The sequence below is a fragment of the Filicampus tigris genome, chromosome 8 (assembly GCF_054856515.1).
Source record: "Filicampus tigris isolate MCC_2025a chromosome 8, RoL_Ftig_1.0, whole genome shotgun sequence".
In the NCBI taxonomy this organism is placed as follows: Eukaryota; Metazoa; Chordata; class Actinopteri; order Syngnathiformes; family Syngnathidae; genus Filicampus; species Filicampus tigris.
This window is the reverse complement of record NC_141224.1, coordinates 8,417,964-8,444,918: the sequence shown is the minus strand read 5'-3', so window position 1 is coordinate 8,444,918 and position 26,955 is coordinate 8,417,964. Positions and strand designations below refer to the sequence as shown.

The 26,955-nt window shown below is 40.9% G+C and overlaps 1 protein-coding gene across 5 annotated transcripts in view; it reads left to right on the top strand.

Moving 5' to 3' along the window:
- satb1b (SATB homeobox 1b) overlaps nt 1-26,955 on the top strand; it is a 78,718-nt gene that overhangs the window by 11,989 nt on the left and 39,774 nt on the right. Inside the window, exons 1-6 of one of the 5 annotated variants that reach the window (XM_086037161.1) lie at nt 5,477-6,679; nt 6,857-7,384; nt 9,487-9,732; nt 17,763-17,939; nt 18,867-18,993; nt 24,208-24,331. In XM_086037161.1, coding sequence (XP_085893287.1) covers nt 9,516-9,732; nt 17,763-17,939; nt 18,867-18,993; nt 24,208-24,331 — 645 coding nt within the window. In that variant the 5' untranslated portion in view covers nt 5,477-6,679; nt 6,857-7,384; nt 9,487-9,515. Of the gene's footprint in view, nt 1-5,476; nt 7,385-9,486; nt 9,733-17,762; nt 17,940-18,866; nt 18,994-24,207; nt 24,332-26,955 lie in introns of those variants that run through there. The other 4 variants (XM_086037159.1, XM_086037160.1, XM_086037163.1 and 1 more) reach the window with 4 other exon arrangements.

The following is a 26,955-nucleotide window of genomic DNA, read 5'->3' as shown; positions in this document are numbered from 1 at the left end:
TTTTCCATGACAGCATTACCAAATGCAGAAATATTATATTTACCTCAATCCAACTTCAAGTCTCACGTTCTCCACATTTCAACAATTCAGTTAATTCCGTAGCATTTCTGTTCAGCATTAGCATTCACATGCAATTTCGGAATAAATCTCAAGTTCTTTTTCTCCAAACACACAAATGCTATATGTTAATTTATAATCAGCAGTGTTTCTTTCGCCGGTGCGTTCAGTGCAAGCCTGCGCCCCTTCTGGATGTCAGATTTTTTTTTTTCTTCCTTGCTGCAACCATGTCACTGCCAAGCTGGCTGGCTGGCAGCGCCGCCACCTGTTGGCCGTGCCAAGGCCTGGAAGGGGTTATCGGCGCTCTCTGATGGCGCCTGACAATCGCCGTGGAAATGACTGCGGCTGCTTGCGTCACACCAGAGAGAGAGAAAAGGAGCAAATTTCCCCACGACGTCTGAAAAATAATAGAAAATGCGGTGTAAAGCATGTTGACACACACCTTGTTGTTTGCGGCGGCTCTGCATGGTGCCGAACAAGTATAAATGTGTGCGCGCGATGCAGAGCCTTCTGTTCACATTTTCTTTTAGTAGCTCCGCCAAATTGGTCATGTTTTCATTGGCTTCTGTGAGCTAGTTATCAGGATTACACGACAAAAATATGACAATTGAGGTTGTGGGCGTTTTTGAAAATTCAGCCCCCGAATCCAGCTTCACTGAGCAACATGAAATTTGGTAGGCATGTCTGTCATTCGTTTTTTAAAAAAAAAGTCTCAGTATCCCATGCCTGAAAACACGCAGGAAGTCTGCTATTTTTGATAGAAAGGGCCTTTTATTTCCAGAGGTCCTTCAAAACAAGTTTTACTTAGCAGCATGAAACTCAGTCGTTATGTCTATCATGAGAAGATCTGCAAAAAAGTCTCCCGGAAACACGCGGAAAGTCTGACATTTTGATTTTGGGGCAGTTATTTAGATTCAGTTTGGCCATTCCTTCAAAGACATCCTCATCCTAAAGATTTTTCTTTTTAAATTCAGCCCCTGTCACCATTTTCCAAAAATACTCAAGGTGTCTGCCATTTTGGGGTCGTTTCCAGTTGTCCGTTTTAAAGACAAACTGTTTGATATTGTTGCCATGTTGCTACCAAATTTGAAATTCATGTACTAGAGAGATGGGTGATACTAAATGATGGAAACAGTTGAGTTTTTGTCATTGTGAGTGGGTGGAACATGTTGGCAAAGTTTGATGTCTCGCCATAAAACTATATTAAGTTTGCTCCGCAACGTCAGAGCCAGTTTTGACTTGGCGACATGAAATTTGGTAGCTGTTGTGAAATGAAATGTGCTATATAAATGAAGTTGTATTGTATTGTCAGATTACACCACAAAAATACGACGATTGTGGTAGGGTGTTTAAAGTGATGACTAACAAGATACAAGAACAAAAACATACCGTACAAAACACAAATTACCACATATCCAGCTTCACTGTGCAACATGTCTATTATGACAAAAGTCTTCAGAAGCTATGTTTAAAAAGACAAAGGAAGTTTGCCATTTTGGTTTGAAGTGGGCATTTTAGGGTCATTTTTTTTCACTATCCGGGGGTGCCCAATTGCTACTGAATGTGGTCCACATAAACTTGACGGACGGGTCACGCGTGGGTGGAGCATGGCAGCAAATTTTGATGACTTGTCATAAAAGACAAAAGACGCAAAATATAAATAACAGTACGTTTTTAAATTGTGTTATGTTCGTGTCCTACATTTTTGAAAATCGTCAAATCGTCAGACGAACAGGTGTGCACTAATAAAGATGTCCAGTTTGGTGCCGATACGAATTAAAATTGTTTGGCCCAACTCAAGTAGACATCAGAGAACAGACCTCTGCAAAATGCCGACTATTTTTCTCTCTCTCTTTTTTTTTAATCAGTGAATCAATCAGCAAAATTGCTTATTCAAATAATTGTTGATCCACAAGTCAAAGTTGGAGACGCTTTCATTTGACTAATTCTATTAACCGTCTTGAATCCAGAAACGTAATTACACAAAACTTTTCAGTTAATTAAACAGTGGGAGAGTATCTATTAATTGTCACACTGTTACCAGATATCGAGAGTGGACGTCAACATCACAGTGAAGGCAGAGGCAAAATCAATTCAAGCTGGACTGGCACTCAAACTTCCTTTTTCCTGGACAGCCCTGAGAATGATCATCAAAGTTTGATGCCGTGCTACAACCACATTAGATGTCAGGGGCAAAGAATGTTCGTCATTTAGTGTTACCTAATCAATTAGTTGAATTCAATAAGTTCATACGAGCCTATGGCCGAATTTATGTTATATTTTAGGCATTCGTTCTTGAAACCTTTAACCAGTTACCTTAACTTAGTTACTTTACTGATTACTTGATTTTAAAAGTACCGGTAACTAGGTTAATTAAGTTACTTTAGTTATTGTACATTTCCTGCCAATTGATGACACTGGTGTGGGGGGATTTTTATTTTTTTTTCTAACTTTCCAGCGGTTGCTACTGAGTGAGTTTTGGAAGTGGGGCTCATGTTGAGGCCCCCAAAAAAATGAATGAACCTTCCCTTGATGGGACAGAGCTTTGTTTTGAATGCAGAACCATCTCACCTCTCGTCCACTTTCTGTTAGAAGAGTTAAAAAAAAAAAAAAAAAAAAAAAGAAGAAAAACACTCTCGCAGCAGTCATGAGACTCTATTAAAATGCTTCCCGCCGCCCCCGCAGAACTTTATCACCGGGCATCGTTCCGTCTCAGGTGACAACGCTTCAGTCGTAGTTTCCTGCTCGGAGCTTCTGTTCTCGCCTCTTGCGGAGAATTCAGTAGGGTCAGGCAAACTTTTAACCTCACACGTGTGGGTGGAACAATAACCTCTACGCTTCTTCTACTAAGTCCTTCACGCGAAAGTGTCTGTGGTCGGCGTGTTTATCAAACAGCAGCTTTGCAAAGGCGGGGTGATTACGGTGTTTGCCGTTGTGGACTGAAAATATTGCCACATCTGTACATACGTCTGACCTCGCCAGGACGTCTTGCCACCTCTAGTTTTGTCGTTAGTTAGCAAACGCGCTTCCTGTTTGTCGGTTTCCTGTTCTTCTATCTTCACCACTTTTGATTGTACATTCCAGTCATCCGCAAGATAAAATCAACAGGTGTAAGTAATGCGGTGGAACTTCAAAAGTCAAACACAGCCACAAATTGGAATTGGACAACAATTGTTTTAGAAAGTATCAAAAGGTAGTAAGTACTAAATGCTCCTGTCCCGTCCACTTTTTAAATCTTCTCCGGTTGGGGTCGAACAAATACAAAGACAATTTAGGGGGATTATACCCCTCTTAAAGGGGGAAGTCAACCTAAAAAGTGCTACTTTCTGTCGCCTGAATGTCACATCACAGTTGCTCAAGGCTCAGGTAATGACCAATGATGGCTTGGTTTCGATTGGTTGTTACATGAGCCATGAGCAACTGTGATGTCATTTTCCGTTGATAGAAAGTGGCAAAATGCACGGAGATGGCTGTAAAAACAGGCGGATTTTGCAGCTTAACTCATATTCCGCAAACACAATATTAATCAGAATGCCATGAGAATGCCATTAGAAGAGTGGAGGCACATAGAACATATTATTGTCAAAAAAATTTCGGGTTGACTTCCGCCTTAAGCCAGACAATAACAAGTATCAATAGGCAATAAGTAGTTACTGCTCTCGCCCTGCCTGGTCCTGTCCCACTTTTGAATTCAACATCGCCTTCCTCACGTAATATCACCGAGGTAGAATTGTCATAAATCAAGTTCCCCCGTATGAGTAATTACGGTGGGAGTTTTCAAGTCAAACACCACCACAATTTGTATTCGGACCACAAATGTAGTTTAATCCATGAGAATTTCCAACGACATCTACCGTGTCTTTCTGTCACTCTTCCAGTCTCTCTGTTGAAACAGCTGATGATACTTGATGATGCTCTAGTCTAAACAGTGCAGTTGATCTGTGGTTAGGTGTCATCTTGGGGCCTGATTTATTAAAGGTTTGCACGTGCAAAATGGCCACAAACATTACACGGATAATTTGTTTTACAACAACACTTAACTATATTGATAATTCCGTATGTACCTGTGGATAAAATAGTGAAGTATGCAGTCTCTTGTCGCCAAAATGCACGTGAGGGATGTACTAAGCACGCTGTGTACAGTCAGTGAATGGGGCGAGGCAGCCTCTCATTATATCCACACTCTCGCTTTTATTCTCACCTACTTCCTGTGGCAAGCCTCTTCTTCCTTGACAATCATGTCACGTTTTTGTGGTTCAATAAATCAGACAGTATAATCAGCCATCCATCCATTATCTATACCGCTTATCCTCACAAGGGTCACGGGGAGTGCTGGAGTCTATCCCAGCAGTCTTCGGGCAGTAGGCGGGGGACACCCTGAATTGGTTGCCAGCCAATCGCAGGGCACACAGAGACAAACACTCACAATCACACCTAGGGGCAATTTAGAGTGTCCAATTAACCTACCAAGCATGTTTTTGGAATGTGGGAGGAAACCGGAGTACCCGGTGAAAACCCACGCAGGCACGGGGGAGAACATGCAAACTCCACACAGGGAGGCCGGGATCGAACCCACGACCTCTGAACTGTGAGGCGGACGTGCTAACCAGTCGACCACCTTGCCGCCACAGTATAATCATACGGTACAATATACAGTACATACAGTATGTGAAGCCTCAAAACCTTACACAAGGTCGCAGTTTCCCGTTGTAGCGCGCTGGTAGATGTGCAGGACTCAAACCCACGTTGCGCCAACTGTCATTGTTTTCTCAAGGATCCATTGCAGTTAAGTTCGGCTGTACCACTTATGCGGCGGGCCTGATACGAATGGGCCTGATTTCGAGTTCCATTAATTCCTCCATACATCCATTTTCTATGCCACTTATCCCCATGATAAAAAACCATGATAGATTCGAACCCCCAACTTCAATGCAGTGAGGCAGATGTGCTAACCACTAGTCCAGCGTGGCACTACATTCATTCCTATGAGAATAAATGATTGTGAAATCCCAACACATGGGACCCAACCTCAAGAGTTTAGTTTAATCAAATATCATTTGGATTTATTGACACGTCAAAGAGACATCAGCTGCCAGTATATAAAAAAGGGTTGCTTCATTAATTACAATGTCAGCTTGGGAGTGTTTGCACAATCTGTGTGCGCTCTCCCGATGCGCGTCTTCCTTACGCGTTGACAGTTGGGGTTTTGTGGAGCTTGTCAAATATTTTCTGGTAATACGACGCCACGTCAAGGCATGATGACCTGCTACACAGGTTTCCTTGGCTGTGAAATAACACTGCAGAGCCCGGAATGTGGCAGTGACTCCAGTGTCTTAGCCTTTGTTTGTTGACAGCACCTTTCTTGTGTAATTACAACTGTCAAGAAAGACAAGTGCGACGTTAACTTTTTTTTTTTTTTTTTTTAGTTGCTTGGATGGCTTCACTCCAGATTCTTTGTTCCGGCTATGATCATGGCTATGATGTTTCTGGATGTTAGGATAGTAAGGATAGAAGACAAAAAAATGGAATCATAAGTACAGTACATGTCAGTGTTAAGGCACTAGATTAGTATTTTTTACGATTTGAATCAGTTTTCATGCAAGCTTTATATTGAGTTTTCTGTTCGGATAACAAAGAAGTTAATAAATAAAGCACTTGGCGATAGTTGAATTTGAATTTGGCAGTCAAATATTTTGTGCTTTATGTGCAACTGTTTTTGTGCCTGTCTAATAATGATATTCTTTTCCTATCACAAAGAAGTCAATAGTAATTAAAATATTTGGAAATTGATTTATATACATTTTGTTGGCAAAATGTTTGGTTTGTTCTCACTGGCTACTGTATTTCTGTTTATATTATTCTATTTATTGGATGTGTGTCAACCTTTCCCAAACTTAATCTCAAATCTTGGAGTGGCTTTTAAAAACACGGTTATAATAATGTGCTATTATAATCTGCACATATACGAAGTCATGGTTCAATATGAGCTAATTTCACATATTCGGGGGCCCAAATTCTTTTGAAAAAAGTTAGACGAACCCACCTTGATGACTTGTAAATACAAAGAGTGGCCATGAAAATATGAATGATTGATCTTACTGATTTATAGTTGCCACTGTTGCTAATAAATGCAAGGCGGCCTTCTCACTCCAATCAAGATGATTACAAATTCCTCCGCGCACTTTTTCCACTTTAAACGCCCCCCCTCACAACAAACACCACCCCGCCCCGCCATCGGGACTTTTTACGGCCGGTGCAGGTGGAATCATCCGCTCCTCTCCAGGGACTAGTTTACCGTCAGTTTACCCCCACCGCCCCGGAAATGTTGCAGCCCCCTCGGTCGCGCCATGCGCCCGCCAAGGGGAGAGCGAGCAACCGGGAGAGAACCAGAGAGAGGGAGGGAGGGAGAGAGAGAGCAAGAGGGAGAGAGAGAGGGGCGGAGGAGGAGGAGGACGGCGATGAGTCAATACAACTAATAATTTAATGGGGACACGCAGGGAGAGCGGGAGCGAGAGAGGGGGAGAGACCGAGAGGCGGATAGCAGAGGTACAGGAGCTCCGAGCCCGAGCAGCGATACACCTTCCTCCGCCTCCTCTTCCACCTCCAGGCGGCAGCGGCGGCGGTAGTAGCAGCGCGGCCAGCCCCGCGTCTGAGCGCCCGGCAGGGGAGCGTCGTTTCTCCGCGACGTCGGGAAAGTGAACGACACTTTTTGACCTCCGCTTGTCTTTTTTCCCTCTCTCCTTGTTTTGAATGTGGCGAACCTGCTCCGTATCGCGATCCGGCTCCGCGCGACCAACAGCTGAAGGGACTGTGGCTCGCTCTTGCCTTCTCGCTAGCTAGTTCCCAAGCACCCGGGTTTGAAACGCAGTGTCGCCGGTGGCTCTGGCGGTTGTGGTGGTGGCTACCATGTTCCGTTCCGTACGCTGCCCGCTTCCCGGCGGCGGCTAGCGGGTAGGCTGGCAGCCTCCCACGGCCATGTTTGTATTTTTGGGTGAAGTAGTGGCTAACCTCTCACTTTGCACCCGCTTGTTGTTGTTGTTTTTTTTCGGTTTGTTTATTAGTGTCCATGTCGCCGGACGGTGTAAGATAGTGTAGCGCAGACACTCACCAAGCCCCAACACCGGTCGGTGGTCCCGCCTCTTGCCCGCCGGAGCCTCCTAGAAGCCGGCTTGACTTCCGCGCCCTCCCTCCCCCTCACTGTCACTCACCTGCCAACAGGAAGTTTTGCCTTATTTATGGTTAGTATTATTTTCAAAACTTCTCAGTCTACGCTGGCCAAACTTGAAGAAAAGAGGAATCCAAGTGCTGGCAAGCTGCTCCTTTCCAGGTTGGTTCCTTTAATTTCTAATTCCTTTATTGCAACTTCCCCTCATGTTTTATTAATATCATCAATAATATTTTGTCAATTAAAAAATCTGATCTGGATTTTACTGATGTTGTTCCTTTCCTGAAAGTAAAGAATACAATAGAAAATGATGTCACACAATTCAACAATAACTTCATGATTGGAAAGTAGCACCATGAGCAATATGATTATTATTTATGTGGATTCGACGTTGATCCCGGGGTGTGGATTCCTTCCGTATGCCTTCTGTATGCCCTCCACCACCCCACCCTCACTTTTCTGCCCTAATTGCAGGGAATTACTTGGCTCATTGCGCGTCATGAATGGGGGGAGTTGATGATCTCTGGACGCGGGGGTGGTCGAGTTTGTCCTCTTTGACAGGGCCAGTGAATTAACACGATGCACTGATATGCACCGTGACTCTTACACACTCGTGCAACCCCAACAAATGCCCTAATGGACAGTACAACCCAGCCACGGGTGTGTTTCAACAAATACAATTTGTGGTGTTATGTGTTTGTCTAGATGGTGGGTGGTGAAAGTGGGGTGTGTTGTGTGCAACTGTTCCTCCTCACATAAGATTCAGTTTTCCTTGATTTACATTTTGTTGTCATTGTGCCTTTTCCAGAGATGACTTTCTTCAGGTTTGTGATTGGCTAAACTGGCTGTTTGACAACTTTCTTTTTATAAATGGTGAAGTTTGGAAAAAAAAAAAAAAAAAATCATGTTTATACATTGAAATGCAGAAAAATGGCCTCTTTCACTATCTTGTTCCACTGAGCTTTCCTGTCACGTTGAGGGTAAAACTGATCGATTTAAAAGTTACAGAGATACCAAAAGTTTAGTTTTATATATATTTTTTAACCATGTCAGACTTTTTGGGGATAATAAATCACACCCAAGGTCAAATTTATACATTTAAAAGTGAAAACAAATCAAAACAGGAAGAGTTAAAAACAGTTGCACCTTTTAAAAATGACAATGTTTAATGAATGTTTAATAATTTTTTTTTTTTTTTCCATTTCTGACATTTTTTGAACAGTAAGCATGCCCGGGTTGAATTGACACATTTTAAAGTGACAGAAATACTTTAGAAATTAGTTAAAAGTAGATAATATGGGTATTGTATTGTGTAGTAAACTGTATAGCAAAAAAGTATGTTTGCTTATATGGTTTACCGCCTCTGATCTCTTTTAATTGTACTTTTCTACTCATCTCTTTTTGCTTTTCTTATAAAACTTGACAGGAGGGTTAAAATTGTTCACAAATAAAAAAAAAATAACACAAAATAAATGTCCACACCTATAAAGTAGTGACACGGCAAAATTCCCTTGCGAGATGATGCACAAACTGATGGAGCGGGTCACAAAACCTCGACCAAACCTCAGCCCTGCGTGCTTGGCTGCAGAACCTCATACCGCGCTGGATGCATCCAAGCGGAATCTCCCTGCAAATTAATGTGTTCTCGCTTAAAAGAAACGAGGCTTGTTTGGCCCACCTCGCGTGGGACTCACTAGTGGGACGTCCATACATAATACATGCGCTGAAAAAACAAAAAAAGAGCGAACACGACAGAAAAAGCAAGGCCGACTGAAGTGCTAACACATAGGTGTCAAAGTCAACTTAAACCTCAATAAAAAGGAAAGTCTTACAATAGTTCAATTTTTAACACTTGTTGTTAAAATGCTAACAGTTGGTATGCTAACATTGTGCATCCTGAGTACAAAAAACACAAAGGCACTAAAGGAATTAAAAATTTCCTCTTAGATTGCGTACTACAGTATTTCAAATAAGATTTGATACCATGCTAACATGCTAACCATCGTTATGCTAACAATTAGCAAGATAGCAACCTGAGCAGAAGAAATACTGAGGCAGATTCTTCAGTATTTTACATTGTGCCCTGTGGTAAGGAACCATTTCAAAGGCAATTAGCTCACATGCTAACCTGCTAACATTTTCTATACTAACATATATGTAGCAGAATGGTTCTTTTGCCACCTCTGGGAAGCAATAACTCTCTAGCCCGTCACGTACAACATTTTTGACACCCCTGCGCTAACATCTCTCCCCTGTCTCCACAGGTGACCGCAGCGAGTCAAGGGTTGCTGAGATGATGATGGACCATCTCAGCGAGACGTGTCTGGGCAAGGAGAATGCCGAGCTGGTCAACAGCATGGCCGAGGCCAAGCCCCCGCCGGCCAAGCTGCCCCGCATGGAGCAGAACGGTAGCCCCCTGGGGAGGGCCAGGCTGGGTAGCACTGGTGCCAAACTGGCTGGGTTGCCCTACAAGCCCGCCAATCACCTGCTGAAGACCTGCCACAAGCGCGGTATGTTGCTTTGACTGGAGGGATTTCAACACCACTGGTTCATGGGCAATTCACTTGAATCGAGATGCAAATTGGCTCTAAAAAACAAACAGCGAATTAGAATTTCCAGATTTGAATCATTTTATACTGTCGCATTGCTCCTCAGACTGAATGACAACTCAGTGCGTGTGACGTATGTATGTGGGGAGTGCGCATGCGTCGTGTGAAGGCAGGCGGCGGGCTCTTCAAGCGAGATCCTGGATGTATGTGGGAACAATTACAGAGCTAATAAGCATTCAGTAAACCGTTAGGTCGTACGGTAAATGAAGCCCTCCAATGAAGCCCGCCTCGGTAGTGTATGAACGCCTCAGTCGTCTCTCACGCTTTCATAGCAATCTCCCCAGCTAGCTTAGCGCTAGCTAGGATGAAGAGGTTATGACAACGCGGATGGATTTATGTGACCAAACCCCCTCCCAAAAAACAAACAAAAAAAAATAATGTGAGTTCTGCCGCTGGCCAGGGTATGACGAAGGGTCAAGGTGGTTAAAGTAAGATATTTTAAACTAAAAGGAGAAATTTCCCGTACGTTGGCGCTGCTGCAATTTTCATTTGTGGATGTAGGACTTGATACACGACCCCTCATATACTTTTCACTTAGTGTACGGATGCCTGCATGTGGTGCGTGCAGTGGAACCATCGCTAAACACAAACCCCTCCAGAGACTCAAATGTTTGTATACAAGCCATTAAAAAGTTAATTATCCTCACCCAAAGGTCCCCCCTAAAAAAAAACCACGATAAACATTGCTGTATTTTCTTTGCAAAAAACTTTCGGGGATGCAACTTTTGGGATTGGCTAGCTTTTTGTAATGTGGTCAGAATAGGTTACGTAAATAAGATCTTGAATTTGAACTTGACTGCCTTGAAAAAGGTCCCACCAACTGGACAAACTAGAGGTTTCAAAATTAATTGCTTAATCGATAACTAATCAATCATCAAAATTAATCGACAACGATATTTTCATAATTGATTAATTGTTAAGAGCCATTCTTTAAATATTTTCATATTTCTGTTGTCCTTTCATGAAAGCAGACTGATTATCTTTTATGTTTGATCAAAGTACAGTAAGACATTTGCCAACATCTGCTTTTACTTCGGAAAACTATGATCAACATTTTTCTTTCTGGCAGACCAAACCAGGAACTGAATCATAATTTATGGGAAAAAAAGAAGTCAGTTTAATCTATTTTGAAAATAATCGTTAATTACACTGCAGCCATCGCTGACATGTTGCTGAACCTGAAATAGCTTTACAAGTTTATATTGAACGGGTATCCCTTTGCATTAATCGGTGCCCAAAAAGTAGCTCTCAGTTTCAAAAACTTTGGTGAGAACATCACTCCCTCTCATGTTATATTGCTTGATTGTTGTTTATTTGGTTCTGTTTAATCATTAAACAATATGCAACATTAATTGGTTTCCACAAAATAAGTTTATCCAATTATTTGATTAATTGATAGAATGATCTATTCTAAATGTATTCAATTTTTACAGCCCTACTACACACTTTCCCCATAGTCTGATAGTTATTAGTTCATTGTGTTTGTGTTCATATAGTGGAATGATATCTGCTTCTTAAATAAATTAGAAAATGCAATAAATGCTTTGAGAGCTACTCCGGTATGCAAACGAATAAAACGCTTCCAAAGATTATTTCGGATTAGCCTATGCTTTCCTCTGTCACTTTAACATTGGTGTGTGTCTTTCGTATACATAGTGTTTACATTTATTTTGCACCATCCTTTGTTTGCAACTATCTCTTTTCACATTGGCAGTGTGCACCAACGTTCGAATGATAGCGTTAGCACTATCGGAGGAATTGCATCAGAGTCTTTTAAACAAACCCAACCTGTGTGCTAAGCATTGAACACAACTTTATGATACAGTTTGGAATTCTAAATCATTTCTGGTGATAGATGCAGGTGGAAATTGTCACAGTAGTTTTTTTTTACTACAGGCAAAAAAAAATCACAATATAGCATTTGAGCAATAATGGTAAATGGGCTGTCACTTGTATAGTGCTTTTCTACCTTTGCTACTCAAAGCGCTCCACACTGTATAAGAAGCATTTTGGGGCTGTAAACATAGCGAGCTAGCTAAATGTATGTTGCAATTGTGCCAGTTAACTTAGACTGATAATTGTAAAATAAGCGCTAAAGTTCTCATATACAGGTAGTAGGAGAAGGGAGACTCAGGCCAGGGGCCCAAGTCACTGGGTGGCGTTTTAGCCACAACCCAAGAATCGAGAAAATTGAAATGGTGGAAAACAGTTTAATGCTATGCCTCCGCAATTGAGTACTACATAGTTCTCGGTCTTTGTGCCTTTACAGTAATTATCTTGAAACATGTATTTAGAAACAAATCTCTGAATTCACTTCACAGCTGTCTTTAACTATAACTGAAAAAATAAATTCAATCATTGCATTTCACGTAATTCAACTTAAAAATAAAGATTAGAAAGAAAAGAAACTCATGTGCCCAACGTCCAGATGTCCATTTAGAATCGTTATGTAACTGCGTGAATGCAGATATTTTAAGTTGACAATGGCAATATTGATATTTGAAGCAATTCCATCACAGAAGAAAACGATACGATCGCCCAATCGATTTTTATTTTTTGTGTCTAGTAAATAGTGACAACATTAGCGTGGCACTGCGAGCGACTTTGAACATGACCTTTTTGGCTGCATTATCCTAATGGATATCTGCCAAAAATTGATACGCTGTGACTCAATTAGGGTTACAAAAAATCCCAACTGCTTTGTGTAAACAGGCTAAACTTTATTCTTAATTGGGAAAGTGTGATGAGCTGGGTTTTTTATGGCCTGGACAATTTGTAGATTCAATAAAGATTTGGCGCATTAATAATAAAATGCTGAGTTTAATCCAATCACACTCATTGCCAGTTGAAGTAGAGTACAACATGCAAGCCCTCATCCACCTCCCACCACCCACAACCAACCCCCCCCCCTCATTCCCCCACTGCCTGCATGCATACTCTCCAAAACTCTTAAACCCTCGTCACAATGCTCCTTTAGTCATCGCAGCATGCAAATACACACACGCAAACACACACACGCACACACACTTATTGTGGCAGACAATGGCAAACAGAGGAGCACTGTGAGAATCATCCCCGTGTCGTGCTGCATAGCTGCTGCTGTGTCATCGCTCCTCCGACTTTTTTGTTTAGCCGCCCGCAACTTTCACGTCCTCCAAGAGCCACTTTGCGATTATGACATTGTTTTGTTTTTGTTTTTTCAATCTGCCAAAGCTAACCAAAAGTTTAGAGGTTCCAAGCCTAAAAAAAATGGCTACAAATTCTTCTGATGGCCTTTGTGTTTATATTTTCTCAATTTTTATTACATATACAAGTCTTGAAAACAGAGACCCCCTCACCAAAAAAACAAAACAAAACACTGGACCGTTATATTTTGCAAATAAATGCTCTAGATTGGTAATTAAGTGCGATACAGGTACCATGAGTGGTACGCGAGCTTTCCTTCGTGGCACATGATAGAATCACCGCCAAAGTAAACTTCAGTGGTACAGTATATAACTTTTAAGTACATACATACATAATACACATGCATTTAATATTTTAGATCTGTTTTTTTCTATACATTTGTTTAGGTAAAATTTCTATTCAACTTTTATGTGTAATACATTTGAATTGAATCTTTATTAAGGCACAGTTTTTCCCCTATGTTTAAAAGGAAAGTCAACTCCAAAATTTTCTGAATAAGAATATGTTCTATGCAGGCCCACTGGTTGAAACATGGCATTCTCATTAGTATTGCATTTGTGGAATATGAATTAAGCAGCAAAATGCACTTGGTTCTGTCCATCTCAAGGGGCGGCCATTTTGCCACTTGCTATCGACTGAAAATGACCTCACAGTTGATCGGGGCTCAGATAACAACCAATCATGGCTCAGCTTCAGAAAACAGGTGAGCCGTGATTGGTTGTTACCTGAGCAACTGTGATATCATTTTCAGTCGACAGCAAGTGGTAAAATGTCCGCCCCGGAGATGGTTGAAACCCAAGTGCATTTTGCTGATTAACTCATATTCCACAAACTCAATATTAATCGGAATGTCATGTTTAGACTAGTGAAGCCGCTTAGAACATATTATTGCAAAGAATTTTGTGGGGTTGACTGCCTCTTAAGCGTAATGTTAGAGTGGCATACAATAATATTAACTATATTATACTCTGTTTGTATTTATATATACAGTAATTTGTGGAATAAAACAAATGTTCATGTTACTCAAGCATATACATGAGGAGCAAAAACAGAGGAGCTGAAAATTTTGCAGTGGTCATATTTTAATTATTTTCTTATTTTTTCCTTTATCAACTTTGCAGACAATGTTTTAGCCCTCCTGTTATGTTTTTGGTCAAATTGAATCTTTTTAAAGTAAAACAAACAAACGCTTCTTAATGTATAAAAAAATTGGCGGGGAAGTTCGAATGCCTTTTGTGATTTTTCTCATTTTCATGTTATATCATGAAAAATATTTCTGAATTTGCAAATCCCAGCTGTTAATCCGAACATTTTAGATCATGCTCCATGAACCAGGAAGGTCCCAAACTACCTAAACAAAGAAAAGCAAACAACAGATTTTGGTTTGCATGTGATCTTTCTAAATCGCTAAATTGATTTATTTTATTTTTTTCAATGTAACAAAAATTTGAGGAACCAAATTCTTTTTCTGGCCTTAATCTTCTAAAATGTATTTTTCCTTAGGTATAGAATTTTCAAACAAACTCCTCCAGCTGTTTTTTAAAATTTACCCGCCTGCAACTTTCCCATCCTCCAAGAGCCATTTTGCGATTATGACATAGTTTTTCTTTTGCCCCGCCAAAGCTGTCCAAAAAGAGGTGGTGCTTTTTTTTTTTTTTTTTTTTTAATAGTTACGATGTTTTCTTTTTGAAATGAGTTTGGAAAACCTGCAGGTTCCGACTCATTATTGCACTTGGCGTGAGTACAGTGGCTTTGTTTGGCTGGGAAGGCGTCCTCGGATGGGCCGTTTTTTCCTCGCCGTCGCTCCTTTTAAATCTGCGGCTGTGGGGCTCCAGCTGAGAGAGCCTAATTCCTCACCTTCATCATCAGAGTGGAAGGACCGAGGAGAGACCAGTAGCCGTACCGCGCCCCCCGCCAAACCTTCATGAGATGGCCCACGGCAGGAATTGTTTCAAGCCAACTCTTTGGAGCACTAAACTCTCATTTATCGCAGGGGGGATATGTAACGGACCCAGCCGTGATAGGTGAAGTGTTGCTGTAGAGAGACAATAGAATTTGTTTTTTGAAATGGTCCCTTTGCTTTAAACAAAGGCAAACTTATTAAAACACACATTTTAAAGTATTCCTTAGTGCATGCGACCCCGGCGATCATGCTTTTTATTTATTTATTTTTTGCCGTGCTAAAACTATAGTATAATTATATACCGGTACTATAGTATAGTTGCACATCCATGGCAGTAGGTGGCAGTGGCACTCATTTTTTTTTCTTTTAATTTCAGGCAAATTGATGCACTTAAAATATTTCTAATACTGACTAAAAAAAAAAAAACAATGTTAAAAAAGTTACAGTATTCGTTGTTGTAAATTGATCTATATTTCTTTCTCTTTCCCTTTTTGTTTACTTTAATGTAAATATGGATACAATGTTATGCAGTGGTGTACTTTTGACAATCTTATAGACAAATGATACTATATATAGCAGCGGTAGAAAGTTGGGTGGCTGCAAAATGTTTCTTCTTCCAGGGGAAGGTGGGACGAAACAGAAAATAATTCAGAAGCACTGGTTTAAACCATAAATATACCACAAAGGATGATTCCAAACAGCTTAATGTCATTTAAAAATATTTTGCAACCTTCAAAATAAATGACTTACAGATTATTTGATTTATAGAAAATGCACAAATGCGTGAACACTGGAACCGCTGTTACCCTCTGATTTTTTTTTTTTCTGACCCTCTGTTAACAAGCTGAAACAATGAAAATAGAATTAATCCAATCTCGCCCCAGAACCAAGTTACGTTTTATGGGTTAAGTTCATACAAATATTGATATTTTGCTTCTAAATCACTGTGCAACTTCCCAACCTATTTTTAAGAAAAAAAATGAAACAAAATTCAAGTGTAAAAGATTATAAAAATGTGATTTCAAACTTCTGCTCGCCTTCTTTTTATTATTTTCTCATTTATGATGTAAAATTGGATTTGTTTGAGCATTGTTGGCTGTGAAGGCGTCCTCGGAAGTGCCGTTTTTCCCTTTCCTTTTAAATCTGCGATTGCGGCGCTCCAGCTGAGAGAGCCTAATTTCTCACCTCCATCATCCATGGCAGAAGGGCCTCGCCGAAGCCTTGGCGAGAGGGCCCACAGCGGGCATTGTGTCCGAGCGCCGGAACAATATTTACCGCCGCCCGTCTGCGGGCTACCCGGGAAACAAAGCCGGTATTGATCCCCCCCGCCCGCCCCTCTCAAATGAACCTACACAGCAGTCTTTATTGTTAGATCTTTATCTATTAAAATCGAGGCAGGAGGAAAAGCAGCCCTCTCAGCACATTCCCTGGCATCTGTGGGCTGATTGATTGTTTTGCCAGGACTCTGCGCGCATCTTCTGGAATGCCAGGGATTGGAAAATATTAGGACGTAATGTCAGTTTAATGGGCAGAAGACAAAAGTGTGAGAACATGGCCGAGGTCTCATGGACTTAACATTTTATCACAGTGTGCTTCAAAGTACTTTTCTGGTTTTGGGAATGCTGTTTTTTTATATTAATTTGCACCTGTGGTGATGTTTTCACAGTATTTGAACTTTTAGTCACGTTTGGACAAGGATCCAAGGGAATTACGACAAAGAGGCTAGTATTGTACCAATAGAAGATTCTCATGAATGCTGTTCGTCCTGCCCCAAATTTCAAAATCATGCGGTCGCGTTGTCCCATGTCCTTCTCAAAGAACCAGACTAACATGCATACCAAACCAAAATATTTATTTTTCCAGTTTTGTTTGCTTTTTGAGTAGTAACAAAACCACTCACCCTTCCGCAGAATCCAAAATGCTTTTGCCCTGCTGTTCTCTGTCAACCAAGAAGTAGTCAGCCAACTAGCAAACGCACTGGCAACCAAAAGCAAAACAGCATTTCTTTTCCACTTTAGCCTCTTTGATTTATTTTTAGTCAGCTTGAATACAAATATAACTCTTCCAGAATCTAAAATGGAATAGTCCCATTGCCCTGTGTATGGCATTCTCCAAGAATTAGGAAGTATCCTGTAAACAAACAATCATGGCGCTCCCCCAAATCTTTCAACTTTTGTTTGTGATTTGAGTTGCTTGCCATAGATCCGCTCTCCCTGCCCCAAAATTCAAAATGGTCTGGTCTTGTTGTCCAGAGTTGCCCTCCATCTAGCAAGAACCTCTGTCGTGGTCTTCATTTTGCTGTGTAGGAAGACATCAAATGCCGATTAATTGTTCACATGAACTTCAAGTATCTCCAAAATGACTACCACCTTGCTTTAGTTACCAAACAAGTCACCCTAAAATTATTTATCATTTGTCATTTATGATCGTTGTTCATGTCGCTAGGGCTAACCGTCCCTATCAAAGTATGAAGAGATCGAGATATTGTTGAAAGCATGTGGAAGCATCTTGTTTTCTCCACTTTTTACATCCGGTTGTCCCAAAACTTTTGTCCAAACACACAGCACTCTTCCTCTGTTTTACACTGAAGAAAGACATCAAACTGTACTAAAATCACATCTTTAAATGAGCTCCCTCCACATGTGTTATTACTGTGCAGGTTATTTCCCTGCCAAAGTGTTTGATACCTCACTTTGGCGACGAGACAAATAGGCGACGGGTCAAGATAGAAATTGTCCCATAAAAGAAGAAAAATGCTTTTTTTATGATCTTCACACGGCCTTTGTGCATAGACAGCAATCACTCAAAGGTTTGCCCGGGTGTGTGTGTGTGCGCCTGGCAGGCAACATGCTGCCCGTCTTCTGCGTGGTGGAGCACTACGAGAATCCTATGGATTTTGACAGCAAGGAGGAGCACGCCGAGTTTGTGCTGGTGCGCAAGGACATGCTCTTCAATCAGCTCATCGAGATGGCGCTGCTCTCGCTGGGCTACTCGCACAGCTCAGCCGCCCAGGCCAAAGGTAAGCGCCGTCGCGGCCTCTTGATCCTATTGATCCTCTCGCTTTTGTTGCACTAATGCTACGCACGGAAATGCCGCACTTAAGACAGCCGAACGCATGAATCACTGCTACCGCACACATTGTCGAGCTCGTCGATGAAGACATCACACGAGTATAAATAGGTTGCGTTTATTGGCGTAAAAAGATTTTCTGCGGATTTTGGAGGAAAAAAAAGTGACTAACTAAAGTAACTTAAGATTTTTACAATTCCAATTTATTATCAACTGCCAAATGCCAAAAAATAATGATCTGATTAGGTAATACTGAAAGGTTTTTTTTTTTCACCACAGGAGAAAGACTGCATATAGATCCAGATTTGTAAACTTGTATAGGTAATGTTTTAATCCTCCTGTTATGTTGTGGGCTGATTAAAAAATAAATAAATAAATTAATTCATTAAAAAAAAAATCAGGGATACACTTTTTTTTAAATGACCAGTATTTTAAACATTTTTTTAAATTTTCAACCTATTCGGGCCATGTTTGATTTTTACCCATTAAAATAAAAAGAACAAAGTTTTAAAATCTTACAAAAATTTGATGAAATGTCTTCTGCTGGCTTTATTTATTGACTTATTTTGTGTTATACAATCCATATTTTTGATGTAGCAAACACTTCCTTATGCACATATATTAACCATCTGCGTTGTGGGTCAACCCCCTCCCCCACCACACACGCACACACACACGAAATCGGGAAAAATATTTAAAAAATGCACCAATGTCTTCTGCTGACTTATTTTCAGATATTTTCCCATCCTCTATATACAATGAAATGTTTAACTGGCATACACGTGTAAGAAGAAGTCAACCAATGTTGAAACAGTAAAACGACTTGCATAACGTTTGATACTTCAGTAAGACCCACTGTGCCTCAATTTTGCACCAGGTATGATTCAGGTGGGCAAGTGGAACCCCATTCCCCTGTCATACGTGACGGACGCGCCCGACGCCACGGTGGCCGACATGCTGCAGGATGTCTACCACGTGGTCACGCTCAAGATCCAGCTGCACAGGTTAGGGCATCATCGCACACATGCACGCACACACTGGGTATTCCACGGCAAATTGATGCGGTGGCTACAAAAACCTGGAGGGGAGGCGGAAGTGAGGAAGAGGAGGATGGTTAACCATGCATTCAAGGCCAGCATGCTGGAAATAAACACAACCTTCTGTGTTCCTGCTGCTGTTGTGTGTGTGTGTGTGCGCGCGCGTGCGCGTGCGTGTGTGCGTCTTTGTTGATGAAGGTGGGAGAAAGACGAAGGAGGTAGGGAAGTGATAGGGAAAAAGGGAAGAGCAGATCACCAGAGGCCTGCAGAACACTGGCTTAGTGTGCAGCTGGCACTGGTTCAACACCAGTGCCACTTGGATGATTGTGTGTGCACGTGTGTGGGTGGTGTGTGCGTGCGTGTCACACCTGCATTTTATGTATATTGATGGACGATACAAGATTAGCCATATTTTAGCTCGTCCTTAAGGATTTCGGAGCACATGTTAAATAATCCCACATGGTTACATTCTAATTTAACCCCCTAAGCCTGTTATGTTTAATGATATATAGTAATCACAACCAAAGAACAAAAATAAGGCCGGAGCAAGTTATTTAATGATATTTGAAACAATTTTTTATTTTTACCAACATAAAAGGGTTTTTTTAAGTGAACAGATGTTATTAGACTAATTTTCCCCTCCTTTATCTGATTCAGATAATGTTTTTGCGTCATGTGGTAATATCTATCAGACAAGTTCCAAAGCAATCCTTAAATGAATTTACTGACTGTTATAAAGACACCATTTTATGGTCCTAATTCACTGTCCATCGAAAAGCTCAAAATGTTTCGTTTTTAGCAAAAAGCTAATATCCTAAACACAAACAACAATTTTTTTTTTCTTTTTAATCAATTAAAAATATATATTTTATTCATTTTCCTGAATTCTATATTAATTACCGGTAGCATAGTGCAAATAAATTATATATAAATAAATTTAAAAAATGGCATATTTATATATATATATAAATGCCACATAATAAGCATTTCTTATTCCGTTAAATTTTAGAATGTGCACAAATAAAATTAAAAGAACAAATTCAGCAAAAAGTTTCCTCTTGCACTTTGTTTTCTATATTTATATGTATTAACTTTAAATCATACTTAATATAAAATGCATGGGAAGGTGTGATTAAAATTAACCAATAAAAATTAGAGTTAGTTAAATATGAAAATATCAGAGAAACTTCATGCTTTTTTTTTTGCCATACGTTTTTGTTGCCCTTTTACAAAATTTTTGAGATTTTTATTTTTTGTTTTTAAAAAATAGATCGGGTCAGTTTGTCCTGTAGCATATCAGGAGGGTTAGCAGTGGTTTGTTCAGTATCAATGGCTCAAAAGCCTCTGGAATGCACTTGTGAATACTGAAGTGTGTGTGCCTGCATGTGTGTAAGGTGTCAACATTCTATTGCTTACGTTATGGAATACATGTATGGAACCGTATCTCGACAGAAAAAAAGTATGCGAGCCCTTTGGAATTTCTTTAATTTCTGCAAAACCTGGTCATAAAATGTAGTCTAATATCCAACAAAATCACACGAAAAAAGCAAACAGTCAGCTTAAACTAATACACACAAACAATTACTTTATATGCTTTCATTTTTTTTAATGGAGCATAACAAATATGCACAAGACTGGGAGGAAAAAGTAAGTGAACCCTTGGATTTAATAACTCGAACCTCTGGCAGCAATAACCTCAATCAAATGTTTACTGTAGTTGCAGATCAGACGTGCACACCGCTTAATTTTGGAACATTCCCCTTTACAAAATTCTTTTAGTTCAGCAAGATTCCTGGCATGTCGGATCTGAATTGCCATCTTGAGGTCATGCAGCGCCATCTCAATCGTATTGATGTTGATGATGATTGTTGGCGTTGCATTTCCAATTGTCGAAGCCTGAAAAAGGTTCTAAAAGTTTCTCTAAAAGTCTTGATGAGTCCACTGTTAGACAAATTGTCTATAAATGGAGAAAGTTCAGCACTGTTGCTTCTCTTCCAAGGAGTTCTTTATTTTTTCCTCTCACTGCACACCCCCCCCCCCCCCCCCCCCCACACACACACACAGCCAAGCATTTTAAAAATTCGTCGAAAAAACGAATCATAGAATAATTGGCTCACGCAGTGTGTGTGTGAATATCAAGTTTGGTAGTGACAAACGAATTCCTGTAGATAGCGACGTTGCATCACTTTGGAGTTAGGATCAGCACAGCTTTTGAGTCGAAGACAAAGATTAAGGGGTGAATTTCGGTTTGTCCCATCCATCGTGAGGTAGAGTAACGCCATCCCGTTGGAAGTCGGAAAAATGCAGGCACCTCACACTCAAACAGAGCTTGTACGTGTATCGTATGAACAGAGTATATGTTGCGGTTGGCAGTGGAAAGTATGTTGCAATCGTGAGAATAACTTGAGTAATCAAGACAATGACAACACGCTTGCAAAAAATCCAGTGGGGGCTCATCGTCGCTCACGGCGCATAAGAGAGTCCACTCTTTCCTTTGGTTGGTTCAGTGCTTATTTTGTCCCAGAATACAAAATTCTGTTGGTTTTCGAAAGATCAGTGAAAACTCCGCTCTGAAAACTGGCAGTGAATGAGTTAAATGAAATTTTCTCTATTGCGGGACCAAGGTAGGTGAACCGCAAAATAGTGGGGGAATTACTGTCTATCCAAACATTATGGCAACATTTCTCTCCTCGCAGTCATACTTAGTAAAGAAGAGGTCTCAAATTTGACTCCCTTAAACCCTCGGCTACCCCGATAGGCGAAAAACGACACCAGTTTGGAATCAGCTAACATGCTAATCCACTTTGTGTGTACATTTCCTGCTCCTTGTTGTTATTTTCCCCATTATCTCAACCCCCCCCCCATCCACGTCCCTCGCCCCCCACCTGACTACTGCAGACATGTAGCCAATGTTTTGGCAAAGCACGGCGAGAAGGTAGAAGTAAGACAAAATAATAGCGGCGGCGGCGGCCACATGCAGCTGATGTATAATTCATGCATCAATCCAGCAGATGTGTTGTATAAAGTAATTAACTAATCAGAACAATCAGGAGAGGGAGAGAGAGAATATGAAAGCAAGGGAGCGAGAGAGGGAGAGAGCGAGGGAGTAATCTCCAGATGCATCTGCTTGATGCGCCAAATGAAATCTGTCTGTCTTGGAGGGGCGCTTGCAGCAGGAAAACTGAGAGGATGGAGAGAGGGAGGAGGGAGGGAAAGAGGAGGAGGAGGTGGTGGTGCTTCTCCTCCTTTACAGCTCAGTCTGCCACTTCATAGCCACAAATGCTGTATCCTATTTGGAGTATACTGCACATTACTTGTCATATACACTCTTGAAACTACAGCGGTACCTTGATTTACCTGCAGCCGCAGCAGCCGACTAACGACTTGCCTACATGTCGGCCATGCAAGGCAATGCTTGGACCTTGAAACGTAGTCGTAACTTGCTCATTTCTCAACCGATTTTCATGAGGTTTGCCGTTATGTCAATGCCAAAGCGTGTGCTCTCAATATCCAACATTTGAAAACAGGGTTGGTTTTTCTTGTCGACACAAATGAAATGCGCTGCACTTTGACTCTATTAGTGTAGCAACGCCGTAAGCGCGCAGCACAAAAGGGGCCTTACCTAGCTACCTATTCATATCTGTGGGCTACTGTGTTGACAGCTGAAACTGTTATTAGCAAGGTAAGAGAACTTCTCACCACACGAAAAAAATGTGTGAACGTGAGAAGTTCCAATCTATCAAATTACTATGCAAAAAGTAGGCCTTCTTCAAATACTTTTTGGTCATGGATACCAGCGAATTGGGGGAGCTCATAATAGGACAAAGAAAGAAAATCAGCTTGTGGGGTGGTTTTGGCTGCGTGTATAATATGCGAGAGCGTGTTCTTCTCGAAATTAGGTTATTTTTTTTGTAGGGCCCGACCGATTAATTAGCCGGCCGATTAAATCGGCCGGTTATGGCCCTTCTAACATCGGCCAAAATAATCTGCAAAATGGCCCATGTTTACTGTTTGTCTGTTGTTTTTTACCTTCATGAACTGTAACCATTTACAGCAGTTGTGCACAAGTAACACAGGTTGTTTATTTCACATAAATCTATACCATATACTTGTATCCTTAAATATTTCTGACATTTGTTGATAAGGTCATTGAATGGACCTGACATTCAAAACAAAGCACATCAAACATTTTACAGGAAATGCTTAGGTGAGCAATGCAAGTTTACACACAACATAAAGTCAGTTTGTTTGGAAAAAAAAAAAAGTGGAACAAAAGTCAAACATAAATGTGTTAAATATGGCACACATTCAACTACTAGTAACAGAAACACACTTGACAAGGATTAATGCCCTTATAGCTTCATTAATTAAATTGTATATTGTGTCACGCACTGCATTCTGGGAACCGAAAAGCAATGTTATTTGTTGGAACAATATATTTTGTCGCTGTCCTGTAAAAAACAATTATGTCCATTTCTGTCATTTTTAACATTTTCACGTTAATGGGATGTCTGTAATTCGGAAAGTCCATTAACACAAACATTTTTAAAATGACAAAAGAATGGACATGCATGTTTTTCAAAGGACAGCGGCGATTTAGTTATTCGCACCGGACACGAACTAGACCAGTCCGCGAATAGCGAAAAATTCACATATAATCGACACTCACTGAAATGGGGAGTTGGGGGGTGGGGGTGGGGGTTTATGCATTGTAAATGTTTAAATTTGTTGGCCAATTAATCGGTAATCAGAATTTTTTTTTCTGCCAAAAATCTTCATCAGCTTCAAAAATCTATATCGGTCGGGCCCTAATTTTAAGTAAACAAAAGAGTAGATAGGTTCACCCTACATACTGCAAACTAATGCGAACTACTTGACTTGCCTTAATCAGAGAATCACGTGATGTTACTGTGTTATTCCGCAGATTTCAAAGCTTGCCGTTGTTATCCCACATATCGGGGAATTGTCCCAACACTTTAATGAAGATTAAATCATATTGGACATTGAATTGCTGCAACTATAATTTAATTCAAGATAGCATCAGTGCTATCTGTGCTATCTGCGTGCTCTCCTTCTGAATTGTTTCTCATTATTCTCATCTTCTTCTCAAATGCCCCATCCCTTCCTCCCCCATCTCCCCCCCCCTCTTTCTCTGTCTTTTTTTTTTTTTTTCTTCTGCAGTTGTCCTAAGCTGGAGGACCTGCCACCAGAGCAATGGAGCCACTCTACAGTAAGAAACGCCCTCAAGGAGTTACTCAAAGACATGAATCAGAGCTCTCTGGCTAAAGAATGCCCCTTATCACAGGTGCTGAAGCCCAGTCTGCTTATTACTCCCCCTTTAAAAAATATTCTAAGAACAACAAATAGCCCAGCTATGCTACACAAAAGCACACACACCTTTGTATCCTTGACTTACTATTCCAATATTGTCAAATGCCCTGAGTTTGATCTGTTATACAAGCGCTCCTGTTTAATGAAAGCGTATTTCTATCGTTTTTGTTTTTCTTCCCCGAACAATGAAAACTCAACCCATTGCTGTTACTTTGTTTTAATAAACCAAGTTCCAACAACTTCATATAATCAACGTAATGATGATTGGCATGAAAGATGTATTTGCCGGTCCAAATCATCTTGATGAATTATCCATTATCAGTCAGACTGTCGTAGTCGCCGCGCAGCGAGACCAAGACGCCCTCAAAGTCTCCCGCCTCATCGGCGCCCTTTCTGCGCGTAACGACCGTCGCCGCCCCACGAGTGGCACCGCTTGCAGGGGAGTTTCTCAAGCGGCACACGCTCGCGACTGAGCTCAAATGCACAGTGACACACTTGAGTCTAGTGCACATTCAATATTTCCAATGCAAATGCGCATGCACCATTTATGCGCACCCCTGGTTATATGTCATTTGAAATCCAGATTTGTCACCTTTACAACCATGTATAACTTGAAAGGACGAGGCTTCGGTGGAATGAGCAAGTATTTGGGTGGCACTACCCACACGTTTAGCGTTTGCTCATTCTGCGAATGTACTGTACCATCCTTACAAGTTTTAGCTTGTTTGGCGAAAGATGACAAATCCTGCTTTTCAAAAGGGCATATGATACATTAATTGAACTTATATTTTTTGTGGTTTTGGACCATAGTTCACAAACATTTTGGGTCCAGAGAACCGCTACAAGGGAGAATTTTTTTTCCAGGACAACCTCATATTCCTAATGCCAATTGAACATAAGTACCATGTGTAAATAATTGTCAAAAGAATTTAAGTTGCTTATTTCGAGAAAAAAAAATGTTGAATTGCTACAATAACAATTTAGTTAATTTAATTTTTTTATGTGAAAGTCAACTCAACATTTTTTTTTTTCAAAGATATGTTCTGTACAGTTCGACTAGTTGAAACAAGGCATTCTGATAAATATTGCATTTGTGGAATATGAGTTCAGCAGCAAAATCCACACGTTTTTAGCAAGCTCATGGGGCGGCCATTTTGGCACTTCTGTCGACTGAAAATGACATCACAGTTGCTCAGGTAACGACCGATCACAACTCACCTGTTTTCTGAAGCTGAGCCATGATTGGTCATTATCTGAGTTTTGAGCAATCAGACCATTTCATTGACCCGAAGTTAAGGTACTGAGGGGTCATTGGTTCATTATGTTGATTTTATTGGCCGTCAGTCATTTTTCTAAATTATATGACATAATTGACTGCACAAGATTTTGTGGATCCCAAGCTATGTGGACCCCAGTTTGAGGAGCCAGTGGATTAAGGGACTCTTAGCCAACCATTCACGGCATCATCCAATTGATCCCCTTCCATTATCTCGACATCATGATGTTGTTGTCGGCAAAATCTTGTGAGTTACTCTGCGATACCCACACACATACACACACAGGTTGTGTGTTCAGTGTGCATATATCCTGCTAACAGGCGCTCTAGTCAATATATCACGGTGGCAGCACTGGACTCAATGCAACGAAGGGCCATATATCTGTGTGCGTGTGCGTGTGGGTGTGTGAGCGCGCGTCAATGCAAAGTTTGTGCAATGCATATGCACGATACGTGAGTCCAAACTGTATTTCATTGTGTTGCATATTGTCAGTAAATGTGCAACCAGATCTCCTCTCATGCTAGCGTATGGTCACCTGGAGACCCTCTTGTGCAATGTGTGTGTGTGTGTGTGTGTTCTTTAGCATTGCGGCGGCGTGTTTGTGTGTTTAGCCGGGCATGAGCAGTGCGCTGATGATGTAAAGAGTCCCTGGGTGGCGTTCAGGCGGAGCCCAGCCCAGTCTGGTAATCACCCTGTTTACGGTCCATATGTGAAGAAGGCTCAGAAGAGAGTGCGCACACACGCGCACACGCTGGCAAGCACGCAGTCACGTTTTATTATTATCACATACACACCAATTTTAAATTAAATTGAAGACTGCGTCAGTTCTCAAGTGAGCGCAGAAGACCTCTTCAACTCTCCTTTTTATTATTTTAACAATATGTCTATTATTGTGCTTATAGTTGAGCCGGAGAGATGTTTCTATATGTTTGGACTCTACAATAATTTTTTTGATAGTTTTTTTTTTTTTTTTTTTTTTTTAGTGGCTATTGGTCAATCTGAACAATCTGCGAACGACTTATTACAGTTGTTCGGTTATTCTTTATGACCGCCATGCTTTGTCCACACGCTACAACGAAAATGCAAATTCTGTGCAAATTAGCGTCGCCCATCTGTCTAGTATATTTCGCTCAAATTCGGTGGCAATCGGACAAAATCTCGAGGATAAGTTCGCCTGAAGCACTCCTGGAAAAGGCCTAATTGACCCAATTGAGCAAAAAAAGTGACTACCTGTTTCTTTTTAGACATTGCTTCTTGAAACTTTTTGGTGGGTCTACTCATGAAAGACCTGACTACCCAATTTCATGCGGATAAGTGAAAA